Source organism: Pristis pectinata, chromosome 6 (genome assembly GCF_009764475.1).
Source record: "Pristis pectinata isolate sPriPec2 chromosome 6, sPriPec2.1.pri, whole genome shotgun sequence".
Classification (NCBI taxonomy): Eukaryota; Metazoa; Chordata; class Chondrichthyes; order Rhinopristiformes; family Pristidae; genus Pristis; species Pristis pectinata.
Genome location: NC_067410.1, coordinates 23,052,080 through 23,066,237, shown reverse-complemented (window position 1 = coordinate 23,066,237; position 14,158 = coordinate 23,052,080). Strand labels below are relative to the sequence as shown.

Sequence of the window (14,158 nt, the reverse complement as noted above, 5' to 3'; positions counted from 1 at the left end):
GAGAACAGAATCACCACATATTCATCAGGTAGTTCAACAAGGGGCAATTGGGGATGTGGACTACAGCCTTACCAGCTGTGCCCAATTCTTATGAATAAAAAAAATAGAGATTTGTATTTCTGTTGGTACCGCACGCACAAATTGAACACGCACATAAGTAATGATTCCAAGTGTGCAAAATTGTAAGGAAAAAGATCATTCATTTCCAAAGAATTTGGCAAGTGGAGGTTGTTACCAGCGCAATGTAATCATCTTGAATTAAACAAAACTGGAAGATTTAATGGTTGAGCAATGATGTCATTCATAATCCATAATCTGTAAACATCAATACTTGATCCATCAAATAGATTGTCAGTTTACACATCAATCAACAGGCACGTATATTACAAGCACTGCTAGCATTTTTCTGTGAGTTACAAGTAGCAAGCAATTTCTAATGGCGATTAGTTGAAACGAATTAAAGAATGAGTTCAACCACGTTTAAATGTTTTATTTGGGACGGGAGGGACAGTATCTTGGATGTCGGATTGAGAGTGAGCACGTCGCAATTTTGGAAATGCCTTCGTGGTTATTTCTGTAAACTGTAGAACAGCGAACAATTAGCAATGTGGGACTAAGATCAATGCTTAGCAAGTAGCATGAATTATACAGCTGATGGTTTAATATAGATTTTTGAATAAAATAATCTTTCTGATGAATGCTAAGTAACAGTTCTCTGAACTGGAGTTAAATAAAACCATCTTAATTTCGCCACCGGTTTGATGCGGGTTGGCGGAATTTTCTGATGCAACACAGAAGCCCGTCCACAATTTTATCCCGAACAGCGCAAGAAAATTACAACAAAAGAATGCTCTTTCGTGTGCAATGAAAATAAACGACATTTCACTTCGCTAAGCGAAAGCACTAATGAGCGTGGATATTTTGGTGCAGTGAAGGTTGTTTCCGGGGGCACGGTGGAAGAGTTAGAGGGGTAGGAACGGTGGCTCTGGGTTGTCGGGCGGGAGGAGCGGTGTTTGAGTTGTGCTTTTCTCCTTTACACAGGTTGGGGAATCCAACATGGAGGCGTTCAGTAAAGGGCGCGATATTAGTCTGTCAGCTCTGAAGCAAAATGACCCTTTCATCTCCAGTATCGTCGATGTGACCAGCCAGGTCGCGCTGTATACTTTTAACCCCAAATCTAGCGAGTGGGTAAGTTGCCACTGTAGTTAAATTTGCGCCAAACGAGAGAGGCTGTGCTCTGTACAAACAGCTGTAACTTCACTGGAAAGCTGTGCACTGAAGTTTTAACACTGGGGCGACTGGTATTTGCTGAAAGCTTACGGCATTTCTTATGCCAGTGTAAACTTGTTAAAGGTCTGATCACTTACCTAAGAGTACTGATGAACACCTGAAGGCTGAAATTAAGGAATTTACAGGAGCATTCGCCGTAAATGGCTATGCTGTTTTTGTACATGTTTCACACGATCCTCCTTGCACTCTACGTTATTCAACCACATCAAGATATTTTCTTCGTGTGTTTATCTAGCTTCCCCTTAATCGTTGAAAATTATTAAAAGTTGAGAAAAGTTCAACGTTCTGAAAGCCATTGGTTCTGCTTAAGAAAGCAAAGTAATGTCATCAGAGGTCAGCCTAGTTGGAATGAGAAATGGAAATGTATTCACATCGTGATAATTAATCTTTTAAATGGCTTTGGGCTTTGCTTTATTTTAAGATTTTAATATCCTTGACTTTTTCTAAATTTTATGCAAAACCTTATGTCAGTAAAGATATTGACTTGACTTAATATTTGGTCTGCATGGATTTACTTTGATAGTTGTGTTTTTACTGTGTAACTCATCATTTAGGATTGTATCGTCTAGTACTTTTGGCAGACGTGGCTTTAATTAAGCCATAAATGCATCTTGGGTAATTACAATGCATACCCTTTGGCTTTTCCAAAATTTTAAAAATCATTATGAAAATTTCACATAAGTAGCATTGTATGGTACTATTTCTGGCCCTTAAGTTTTATCTTACTTTATTTGGCTAAATGTTGGAATTGCTATGAAGTAATGAGGAATTTCTCTGAATATCCACTTAATTCAAATCATGCTAGCTTTATAATAGTGAAACAAGTTTAAATATTGATCATTTCCAAATTGGAAGTTCTTTGGCTTCAGAAAGAGCTCTTTGCTCCTTAAGTTATTAAGCGGTATGTTATTCAGAACCAGCTACCCCTTATTGATATCACATGGGTGGCACCTGAAGAATCATCCATGCCTCTTTCCCTATTCTCGTTTTAGGCATTCTGTTGGAGTTGGGCTTTTATCAGTAACTATTAGCAGAGGTCTGGGATGTTATTTGCCTTTATGGCATTGCTCCATATCCACTGACTCCATCAGCTGTCTTTGATCATACTTCTACCACTCCACTTTCTGTATGGATTCTTCCATTCTCCCAGTAATTATTGCTGATTTTGTCTTTGGTGTTAGTGCTTCTAATGTGTCTTTTCCCCTCTAAAATGTGGTAGGTCACTTGCATTCCTTTTTCCAACCTGTCTCGTGGCTCCTTTCCTCCCAGAAAATTAATAAAGTTCCTCTGACCTGAAATTTCACTCCACCTGTAGTCCAGAATCACCATTAAATAGACCTTGCCCACACCTCTTCTCTGAATTCCTATGAATCACTTCCACATCCTGTCCTATCTTCATCCCCTTCCTACAGAAGCTCAAACAGTGCTTCAAATTTGGACTCTGGGCTCAATGTTTGAGACTGAAGGAAATTTAGATCATTATCTGTCATTCCATTTTTTCTTCTGGCCATTTGCTTTTGATACTGATTTTGCTGTTTCCATATCCTTTGGACCCATTATTTTTCCTTGCCATTCTCTGAACCATTCACTTGGACCATTATCCTTCTGAAGTTTCTCTCCTTCCTTTCACTCCAGCACAGACCTCCTTTTCCTTCATTCTTCCCTTCAATCTGTCTCTACTTCCTTAAATCTGAATCTTCTGTGTTTCCCATTTCAGATGAAAGCACATCAGAACTGATGACCCACCTTAGTTCCTCTGTTCACAGATGTTGTCTGGCCTTGTGAAGAACTAGAACATAGAACAGTACAGGCCCTTTGGCCCACAATGTTGTGCCAATGTTTTATCCTGCTCTAAGATCTATCTAACCCATCCCTCCCACATAACTCCTCATTTCTCTATCAATCATGTGTCTATCTAAGAGTCTCTTAAATGTCCCTAATGTATCTGCCCCCACAACCTCTGCCGGCAGTGAGCTCCATGCACCCACCACCCTCTGTGTGTAAAAAAAAAAACACTTACATCTGGCATCCCCCTAATACCTTCCTCCAATCACCTTAAAATTATGTCCCCTTGTGCTAGCCATTGTTGCCCTGGGAAAAAGTCTCTGACTGTCCACTCGATTTATGCCTCTTATCATCTTGTACACCTCTATGAGGTCGCCTCTCATCATCCTCCTCTCCAAAGAGAAAAGCCCCAGCTCGCTCAACCTATCCTCATAAGACATGCTCTCCAATCCAGGCAACATCCTGGTAAATCTCCTCTGCACCCTCTCTGAAGCTTCCACATCCTTCCTATAATGAGGCGACCAGAACTGAACACACCACTCCAAGTGTGGTCTAACCAGAGTTCTATAGAACTGCAACATCACCTCGCAGCTCTTGAACTCAATACCGTGACTATTGAAGGCCAACACTCCATACGCCTTCTTAACAACCTCTAACAACCTGCGTGGCAACCTTGAGGGATCTATGGACGTGGACCCCAAGATCCCTCTGTTCCTCTGCACTGCTAAGAGTCCTGCCATTAACCTTGTATTCTGCCTTCAGATTCAATCTTCTGAAGTGTATCACTTCACATTTATCTGGGTTGAACTCCATCTCCCACTTCTCAGCCCAGGTCTACATTTTATCAATATCCTGTTGTAATTGACAGCAACCTTCTACACTATCCACTACACCACCAACCTTTGTATCATCAGCAAACTTACTAACCCACCCTTCCACATCCTCATCCAAGTCATTTATAAAAATCATAAAGAGCAGGGGTCCCAGATCTGTCTTCTGTAGTATTTACAGTATTCCTCATAGTCTTTACAATATTTTGCTTTTGAGATTGATTTTTTTTTAAAACTTAAATTCCACATCCAATCTTTCCATCTTTGTCCTTTTTTACCACCTATCAGTTGGGTCACTGATTATGATTTGGCTTCTTTCAATTTATCTAAGTGAGTTACTGAATCAATTTTGGACTATTTTCCTCTGGCACTGTGCAAGGTGGTAGTAAACAGATAAATGATTGGGATCCTACTTTAATGGCTGCCCTGTACTCAACTGTTTGAGCAATTAAACCAGCATGATGATTTGCTTGTTTGGATAATTCTGAAGAAGTTCTCAGTAATTCAAGAGCTTAGAGTATTAAGGCCTGTGGTACAAGATTTTTTTTTCAGATTTGTGGAGATCTTTTGATTAAATAGTTTAACTTAACTTTTTTTTTAAATATATAGGAGAAGACTGATATTGAAGGTACTTTGTTCGTGTACACCAGGTATGTTTATAAATTGCCCAATAAACTGAATTATGGGATTTAACTAAAAACAGAAAGTGCTGGAAACGTTTAGCAGGTCAGACAGCAAGATAAAGAGTTAATGTTTCGGATGGATTACATTTCATCATTTGAGAAAGTTAGCAATGATACAAGTTTTTGCAGTTGTGGGGAAGGGGTGGAAAGAACAAAAGGGAAGGTCTGTGATAGGATGGAGAATCAGGCAAGAGTGAATAACATGCTGTGAAGTAGTGGTGCTGGGTGAAAAAGGCTGGTTAAGGTTGGTGAATTGCAAAAGATATGTTTGAAGGCAGTGTTTAGAAGAGGAGAATTAAATCTGAAATACAGGAAGAAGAGAAAATTATAATGCTTGTAATATAAAATACAAGCCTGGAATAGCTGGTTATCTGAAAGTAATGAGTTCTGAAGGCCGTCATGTGCCAAGTCAAATCCTCTGCCTTGAGTTTAGTTGGAACAGCATGTAGGGCTAAATAAGGATCAAAATGGCTTGGAGAATTAAAGTGATGGGTATTGGAAGCACAGAATGACCTTTATGGACTGTATAGAGGTATTCTGCAAAGCAGTCCCCATGTCTATGTTCAAGTTTCTTAATGTGGGGATCATCACACTATGAGCATTGAATGCAGGGTACAAAATTAGAAGTATAAGAAAATTGCTGGGTTTAATTCTATATTTGATAGCAGGTTGAACGAAAACAAATCATATAGTGTAGTTTAAAAGGGGTGGTGGTGGTGAAAATTTAAAAAAATGAAAATACAAATGACGGAAATTTGAAATAAACAGGAAATGTCAGATACATCTGTGGAAAGAGAAAGAGTTCTTTCCACAGATGCTCCCTGACCTGTTGAGTGTTTCCAATTTTTTTTCTTTTTTTTAAATAGATATTATTTTGAGTATTCATGTGCAAGTGTTTGAAAATGGCAGATGAAGCTAATAAAACAGATGCAATCTTAGACTCGGCCTAAGATTTAAAATTCAGGCAGGAAGTTGTGCTTTAGACTTTGCTGGAGTATTGTATTCAATTATGTGAGCCACTACTTGGGGATATGAAGGCTTTGGAAAGTTCACAGGGAAATTGTAGTTAGTTTGGAATTCACTGTCTGAGAGGACAATGGCTACAGATTCTATAATAACCTAAAAAGGGAATCAGATGACAACTGGAAAGAGCAGAAAAAATATTGGATATATTTAAAGCACGGGGGAATGGGAATAACTGCTCTGCACTTCGAAAGACCTGGTCCAGATGAGAGTTCCATTGGCCTTCCATGTTCATGCTGTTCTTTGATCCTAATAAATAGTGAAAGTTATTTTTAGAGACATGTTTCAACACTCCTCAATATTGGAAGGAAAAGTAATGAAAGACAGCTATGAAAATGTGCCTGACAATCTATCTCAGTGATACATCTAAAATAAGGATTAGGTAATTTTACATTTTAATACCATAGTTAATTTTTAATGTTGCTCAATGGCTTTAATCTGTGCTCCAGCTTCAGCAAGTTACGGAAATTGAAAATAAGAGAAACGTATAAATAGAATTTCAGAGCAGTCCTGGGGAAATGCTGTGCTAAAGATGCCAAGTTTTGTTTACTTTAATTGGAGCAGGATAATTCTCTTGGTTTCCTGGATAATAATATTGCTAACAAAACAAAATAAATGGTTATTTACCTCAATGCTGTTTGTAGGATTTGATTGTGTGAAAACTGACTGCTGTATTTGGCTGCACACCAATGACAGAAACACTTGGGTCTATTTAGATGGACCAATGAACTTGCTGTTCATCATGACAAGCCTTCTTTTTAGGACACACTGATTATAGTCCATTCAAATTAAAAGGTGCAAAGGGTTATCTTCCCAACTATTTATAACTGGAAGTTGAAAACATTTATCATCGAAAAAATGTTATACTCTTTGGTGCCTGCCTGTTATGGACATTGAAAAGACGGAAGTGTGCCTTTCCCTCCCAAGAGTATAGCACTAGGTGAACAAAATTAACTTGTTGTAGACTTTGATCTGTGCTGCAAAATAGATTTTCATAACTTGCCTGTATAAATCGATTATGAAGGAGCATAAATGGAAATGTATTATAAAGCAAATTAAATTGAAAAGAGCTCCTGTAATGTAGAGTATGCACCCTTAAATTCTCTGCTTTAAATTTGAGTTCTGCCTGAGTTGCCACTGCATACGTTGAAAATAGTGACCTTAATTATTGTTCACTTTTCTGCTTATTACCAAATAAAGAATAGCAACTTCATGCTACTGTATATTGTTTTGAACTTTCTCTATAACAATGTGCCACTGTCTTTTCGCAACACAACCTAGCTTAAAAAGAACTAGTATGGCAAGGTTACATCACTGTACCACTTTCTCATATTTGACTTTAATCGACAGCAAGTCAGTAGAAAATATTACCATGCGACAAAGGTCTGTATTGATTGGTGCTGTGGATTATTGACATATTTGTTTAGTAAAATAATTAATGGTGGGGTCTGTAGCCAGATTATGTATAGAAATATTCAGTTAAATTTGTGTACACTATTGATAACCATGCCTTTTTGGTGTATGCAGGACATGAATTAGGAGACATCTCTAGCCTCCTCCACCATTAAATAAAATCATATCTGATCAAATTATATCCTTAATTCTGGATTCCTGTTTACCTACAATAACCTTGCACCACCTTATCAAGAATATTTTTCTTGGTCAGCATGGACGAGTTGGGACGTAGAGCCTGTTTCCATGCTGTATAACTCTATGACTCTAAATATTCAAAAATTGCTTTCGCTGCCTTTTTGAGGAAGAGAATTCCAAAGATTTGCAACACTATGAGAAGATAAAAATCACCCCAACTGTCTTTAATGGATGACACCTTATTAAACAGTACCTCCTAGTTCTAGATTCTCCCACATGGAAGCTTCCAGCTATGTGCACCTTGTCTAGATCCCTCTGATCTTGTATGTTTGAATCAAGTCGCCTTTTGCTCTACTGTCCATCCGTTCCTCAAAAGAGTCTGCCCATTCTAGCTGTTATTTTAGTAAACCTTCTCTGATTTGCTTCCAATGGATTTATTTATCCTTAAATAAGGAGGCCAATAACAATATGTAGCATTCCAGATGTTTCTTTTCTTTAGAACTGGGGGTCACGAATGAAAAGTTGGGGAAGTTGTCCAATTAAGATAGAAATGGGTAATTTTATTTTGTCTGAGGGTCATGAGTCCTTGGAACACTTTCTCAAATAATGACAAGGAGAATCTGTAAATATTTTTCAGTCAGAGGCAGAAAAATACTTCAGAAGTAAGAGGATGAAAGTTTACAATGGTTAGCCGTAATCTTCAGTGGTTGAGCAGGCTTGAGGGTCCTACTCCTAATTTGTACAGAAAAGTGAACAATAACTTTGCCATACTAGTTCTTTTTAAGCTAGGTTGTGCTGCGAAAAGACAGTGGCACATTGTTATAGGGAAAGTTCAAAACAATATACAGTAGCATGAAGTTGCTATTCTTTATTTGTTAATAAGCAGAAAAGTGAACAATAATTAAGGTCACTATTTTCAACGTCTGCAGTGGCAACTCAGGCAGAACTCAAAATTAAAGCAGAGAATTTAAGGGTGCATACTCTACATTACAGGAGCTAAGTGGCACACCACTTGTTACATCTTGCCAATCAGAAAAATACTATTCTGTCTACTGCTTCCTATTAGCCAGCCAATCTTGCATCCCCATCAATATGTTACTTCCTACATCAACAACTTTTATTTATTGTGAAATGCTGCGAAGGTCATTATCGAAATGGAGATCTAAGTATAGTGCATCCACTAGTGGTTCTTTATACACAGCATTTGATACTTTAAAGACTTCCAATAAACTGGTCAAGCAGGATTTCCCTTTCACGTAACAACGTTGACTTTGCCTGATTATATTTAGTTTTTCTAGGTGCTTGGTTATGTGCCTCTTTAACAACAGCTTCCAACGTTTTCCTAATAACATGTGTTAAGCCAACTGGCCTGTAGTTTCCTGCTTACTGTTTCTTTCCCTTTTTGATAAAAATGGTTATACATGCATTATACATTCATCAATCTAATGGAACCTTTCATGAATCTAAGGAATTTTGGAAAATTAAAACAAATGTATCAACTCTCTCTGGACATATAAGACTCGATGATGAAGTCAGTTAGAGCCCAGGTCTTGTTAATTCCAGCCCCACTCATTTGCTCAGTACCACCTCTGGTGACTTGTAATATCCCTCAGTTCCTCCCCTCCCTTCCATTTCCTACATAACAGCTGTTTTGTGGATGTTGTGTGTATTCTGGATAGTGAAAACTGATGCAAAATATTTATTGAATTCATTTGGCATCTCCTTATTTTCCATTAATAATTACACCTAAATACTTTCTATAGGACTAGCAATCACATTGTTAAATTTCTTTTAAAATATATTCTTGTCTTTTTTACATTCCTGGTTAGCTTTATTTTGTACCCAAATTTTTCCTTCCTTATCCATATGTTAGTTATTTCTTGCTTTTTTATACTCTATCCAATCTTCTTACCTGCCACTCTTCTTGCAATTGTATGCCTTTTCTTTAAGTTTTATACTATCATTAACCTTTTTTGTTAACCGTGAATGATATTTCTCATCGGAATATATGTGTATTCTGAAAGATCCCTTTAAGTATCTGCCACTGCATTTCAACTGACTGATCCCTTAACCTAATTTTCCTGTTCATTTTAGCTAGCTCTATTTTCATGTTCTCATAATTGAACTTATTTAAATTTAAAATACTAATCTTGGGCTCATCATTTTTTCCTTCAAATGAAATGAAAAATTCAGTCATGATTGTTTCTACCAAGGGTTACCTTCACAATGAGATCATTATTTAAACCATTTTGTTGAACAATACCAGGTTAAATATCGACTGCTCTTTGTCTCCAGATCATGCTGCTCTTAAATAAAAATATCCCGAAGACCTATGAATTCCTCCACTCCAGGCTACCTTTGCCCATTTGATTTTCTATATGTAGATTAAAATTCCCCATAATTATTCATATATCTTTCTGACAAGCACCCATTCTTTTGTATTGTTCTCCTGTGTGGTAAACGTTTAGGTGGCCTGTACACCAGTAACACAAGTGACATCTTGCCTTTATTATTTTTTTTCTGCCCAAATTGTTTTCTATACCTTAGTTTCCTGAATTTGGGTCATCCTTCTCTATTGCACTTAGCCGTCATTAAGTAACAGAGCCAATCCTCTACCTCTTGCTTCATTTCTTGTCCATTGTAAATGTCATTTGCCTTTAAATATTCATGTCTCAATCCATGTCATCCTGCATCCATCTTTCTCATCCTTGTGTATTTCTGCTTGCATCAAGATAGTATTTTGTTTGTTCACAAAAGACAATAAATGGTACTGATGCTTGAAGTGGGGAGGAAATCTGATTATGACACTGGTACAGCAGAGCCATTCAAGTTGGCGTAGCTTCGTGAATGAATACTTTTCTCTCTGATTGTGAGCATGGATCCCAAAGGCAGTGTTGCTTGCCTGGTGCAAGATTTAATGACACCTCATGACTGGAAGAAATTTAGTGTGTTAGATCCAGTTTCTCAGAATGATATGTTATGAAACCAACCAGGGAGCAGGTGGTTTCAGAATCTGGTCATGTGTAATAGGATGAATTGTAGATCTCATGGTCAAGGAAGAGTGAAAATAATGTGATAGAATTTCACAATGGAAGTGAAAAAAAAACCTAAAAACTTAAATGTAATACAAAGATATGCAGGCAAAATTAGCTGGGAAAATAGGTTAAAATGTATTTACATCAGCAGACATTTAAGGAGACTTCGTAATTCTTAACAAAAATGTACTCCATTGAGAAATAAACTCTACAAAAGATAAACTACATTGGTCAAAAGAGAGAAGAGGTCCTGCAACTTGAACTTGGGAGCTAGGTAGGAGATTAAAAAGCAAGATCTCGAGGTAAATTCTGGATGATTTCTAGTGCCACGGTACTTCTGGGAATAAGAGAATAGGTTGGATGAGTGGATGGCTGAAGAAAAAGGTGCAGGAGGGAGGGTGTTGCATTTCTGGATTATGCTGACTGTTTCCGAGGAAGCCAGGATCTGTACAAGCTTGTGGGGGTGTGCTGGTGCTGTTGAGGCTTTAAACTAATTTGGCAAAGGAATAAGATACAGAATAGGGGTTGGGGAATAGCAAATCATAGAAAGAAAACTCATTCTAGTTGGCATAATATACATAGACTTGATAAAGCACAAAGGAGTAGTGAAGGCTGGATTAAATCTCTTTTAATGCAAAGAGCCTGACAAATGAGACAAACTAAGGGCGTTGATTAGCATATGGAAATATGATGTCAGGCAGATAAATGGTTGAAAGAAGGGTAGGACTGGAACTCAAAATTTCAGGATATAGAATCTTCTGATGTAATGGGTAGATGTAAAAGTGGTGGCAAAGCAAAATTAATCACGGAGTCAATTACCAGTATTTTGTCAGTAATAGTTGGGCCCCACATTACCATGAAAGGGGTGGGGTTGTCGAATTCAGTCAGAGAGAAGACTCAAAAGACTACTGTTCTCGTTCAATCTCTTTATTGCTTGATCCGAGGAGAGAGCACCAAGCCAGGCACCTACATCCCAGAATGGGTAGTCTCTAAGATGCATTGTTCTACATACATTCTTATACTTTTTCAGAGGTGCAAACAATTACCATACAAGGAATGATCATGCATTAGTCAGGCAGCATGGCATTTATTTTCTACATTGTGATTGGTTACAGACAAAGGAATTTACTTTTAAAAAAAGTTACTAAAGCTATAGTTCCTTAATCTTTTCAGACCATCTTGTTCCACCAATTATCTTTGTATACATAAGGTTTCTCATGGTGGGCTCAGGGTCAGTTTAGTGGAGCAAGAGTCAATTGTACAGACTTGCTGAGACAAGAACTGATTGTACTGTATAATCATACCTCAAGGCTGAAGAAAACTAGCTGAAGCAAACAAAATCTCTGAAGCAAGGCACTGCAAAGTGAAGCACAGCTATTTCAAGCAGTCTATTACAGCCATAGTGATGTACCCTTTAATTCACGTTTCAGGGCTCACAATCTTTTACTCTCCTAATACACCTATACCTACACCTACTATACCTTATACACATTATCAGGGTGGGGGGGGGGGTGCAAAGCAGAATTTTTAAAGTGCATCCAGGAGAAATTTCTGAACAAGTTTGTAGATAGTCCTACTCTGAAAAGGCAATGCTGGGAGACCAAGTAGTGGGATAACATTTTGAAGATAATGGCCATAACTAAGTTTTAATATTTGTTACAGGGAAGGACAAAGATGGATCAAGAAAAACTAAGAACCTGATTTGGGAGAAAGGTTGTTTATCTACGCCCCCAAGCCCCAAATGAAATAGTGAGAGTTCAGGTATTCTCTTACAGTAAATGTTAAGGTCAATATGTCCAAGGAACTTTAGGGCATTGAGGATTGAATAAAGAAAAAAAATGTTGCTTGTGGCAGATATAGAGAACTGAAAAGGGAGAGGTCCTACAGGGGTCCAGAAAGTAAAGAAAGGATACTTTTAAAAACAGAAAAAAGGGGAGATTAGCTGGTGGTTAAATTAAGGAAAACCCCAAAAGTAAATTAAAGGTAGGAAGGTAATCAAAGAAAGAGCTGGTCCCATTAGAGACTAAAGTGACTTGCTGCGCATGGAGTCAGAGAATATATGAGAGTCTTAAATTAATACTTCTCGTCTGTTTTCACTATAGAGAAGGAGGTTGCCGGGGTTCAGGGAGGGGGGTGGTGGAATTTTAGAATGAATTACACTGAAAAGGAGGAGGTATTAGATGCTTTAAGCTTAAAGGTTAGATAAATTCGCCAGGGCCTGGTGAGATATGTCCCAGACTGCTATGGGAGTAAGGGAGGAAATTGGGGATGTGACAGAAATTTTCCAATTTTCTCTGACCACCAAAGAGGTGCCAGATGTTTGTAGGGCAGCAAAAGTACCTTTATTCAAAAAGGGCAGTAGGGATAAACTAAGTAATTGCAAGCTGGTCGGTGTAACATCATTGTTGGAGAAATTATTGGAAAAAATTCTGAGAGACGATTCATCTGCACTTGGATGTGCAATAATTAATCACATATAGTCACCATGGCTTGAAGGGGAGATCCTGTCTGACTAATTTGATTTAATTTTTTCAAAGAGATAACTCAGGATGTTGATGAGGGAAGAATGGTTGTTGGAGTCTGAAGAGACTTCAGGAAGGTTTTTAACAAGACCTCACTAAAGTCCGTGGGAGATTGGTCCAAAAGGCAAGAGCCCTTCTGATTCATGGCAATTTGGATCTGAAATTGTCTTGGTTATAGGAAGCAAAGGATGATGGTAGAGGATTACTTTTTTGCACTTGGAAGCCAATGATCAAGGGCATACATCAGGGATTGCTGCTAGGACTCTTGCTGTTTGTTATTTACGTTTAATGATTTGGATGTTAACGTAGGATGTATGATTAGTTAGTTCACAAATGACACAAAAATTTGGGGAATCAAAGATGGTGAGGAGGGTAGTCCACCACTTCCTCTGGCAGCTCATTCCAGATACCAATTACTCTTTGTTTGGTGGGGGTGGGACTGGATAGGCAGGTTTGTTTCCTTGGAGCAGAGAAGGCCAAAGGAGACCTGATTGAGATAGACAAAATTGAATGACATAAATAGGGTAGATATTGAGAAATGTTTTTCCTTACCCAGAGGACATAAGTTTAAGTTAGGGGTTAAGACACCTGGATGGGATTTGAGGAAGAATTCTTTCACTCACTGGGTGGTTGAAATCTGGAGTGCACTGCCCTAGGGGGCTATGGAGGCAGGTATTCCCGAAACATTGAAATATTTAGATGAGCTCTTGAAACATTATGGATTGAGTGCTGGAATTTGGGATTAGTATAGATTAGAATTTGTCTGCATCAGCTATCGTGGTAAGCCAAAGGGTCTAGTTCCATGCTGTATGACTGTGGTCATTCATTTGTCATTAAAGAAGTTATGAAATACAGAATAAAATATGGTGAGGATTCCTGGTAGGATAGAAAATTCAGGAAAATTTTAGAAACCTGTAATAGAAAAGAAGAGTGAAATTGTGAGTAAACTGGCAAGAAAAATAAATATGGGTGTTAAAAGCTTTTGAGTATACAAGGAGAGTGATTTTTTAAAAAAAACATTTTGCCTTGGTGGATAAGGTTGGAGTTAATATTAGAGAAATAAGAAAATGACCGAGACTTGAACAAATATTTCATGCCTTCACACTAGAAGACGCCTGAAAGCGTCCTAATAATAATGGTTGGAAAATTAAGGGGCAAAAGAGAGGGAGAAGCTTAAAATAATCATCACCAGGAGGAAGAAAAAAATAAACTAATAAAATACTGGATCTGTATTCGAGGAATTAAAAAGATGTAGCTGTGGAGATAGTAAAGCTATTGGTTATTATCTTCTAAAATTCCTTGAGATTCTGGAATGGTTGCAACAGATTGGGGAAAACTGCAAATGTAGCTTCCCATTTGAGAGGGAGTGATTCATAAAGCAGGAAACTAAAGCTAGTTAG

At 37.9% G+C, this 14,158-nt stretch overlaps 1 protein-coding gene across 3 annotated transcripts in view; it reads left to right on the top strand.

The window, feature by feature from the left end:
• Positions 1-483: 483 nt before the first annotated feature.
• dcp1a (decapping mRNA 1A) overlaps positions 484-14,158 on the top strand; it is a 64,509-nt gene continuing 50,834 nt past the window's right edge. The window contains exons 1-3 of one of the 3 annotated variants that reach the window (XM_052018836.1): positions 484-533; positions 1,042-1,188; positions 4,515-4,555. In XM_052018836.1, coding sequence (XP_051874796.1) covers positions 1,057-1,188; positions 4,515-4,555 — 173 coding nt within the window. In that variant the 5' untranslated portion in view covers positions 484-533; positions 1,042-1,056. Of the gene's footprint in view, positions 534-1,041; positions 1,189-4,514; positions 4,556-11,898; positions 11,998-14,158 lie in introns of those variants that run through there. The other 2 variants (XM_052018839.1, XM_052018838.1) reach the window with 2 other exon arrangements.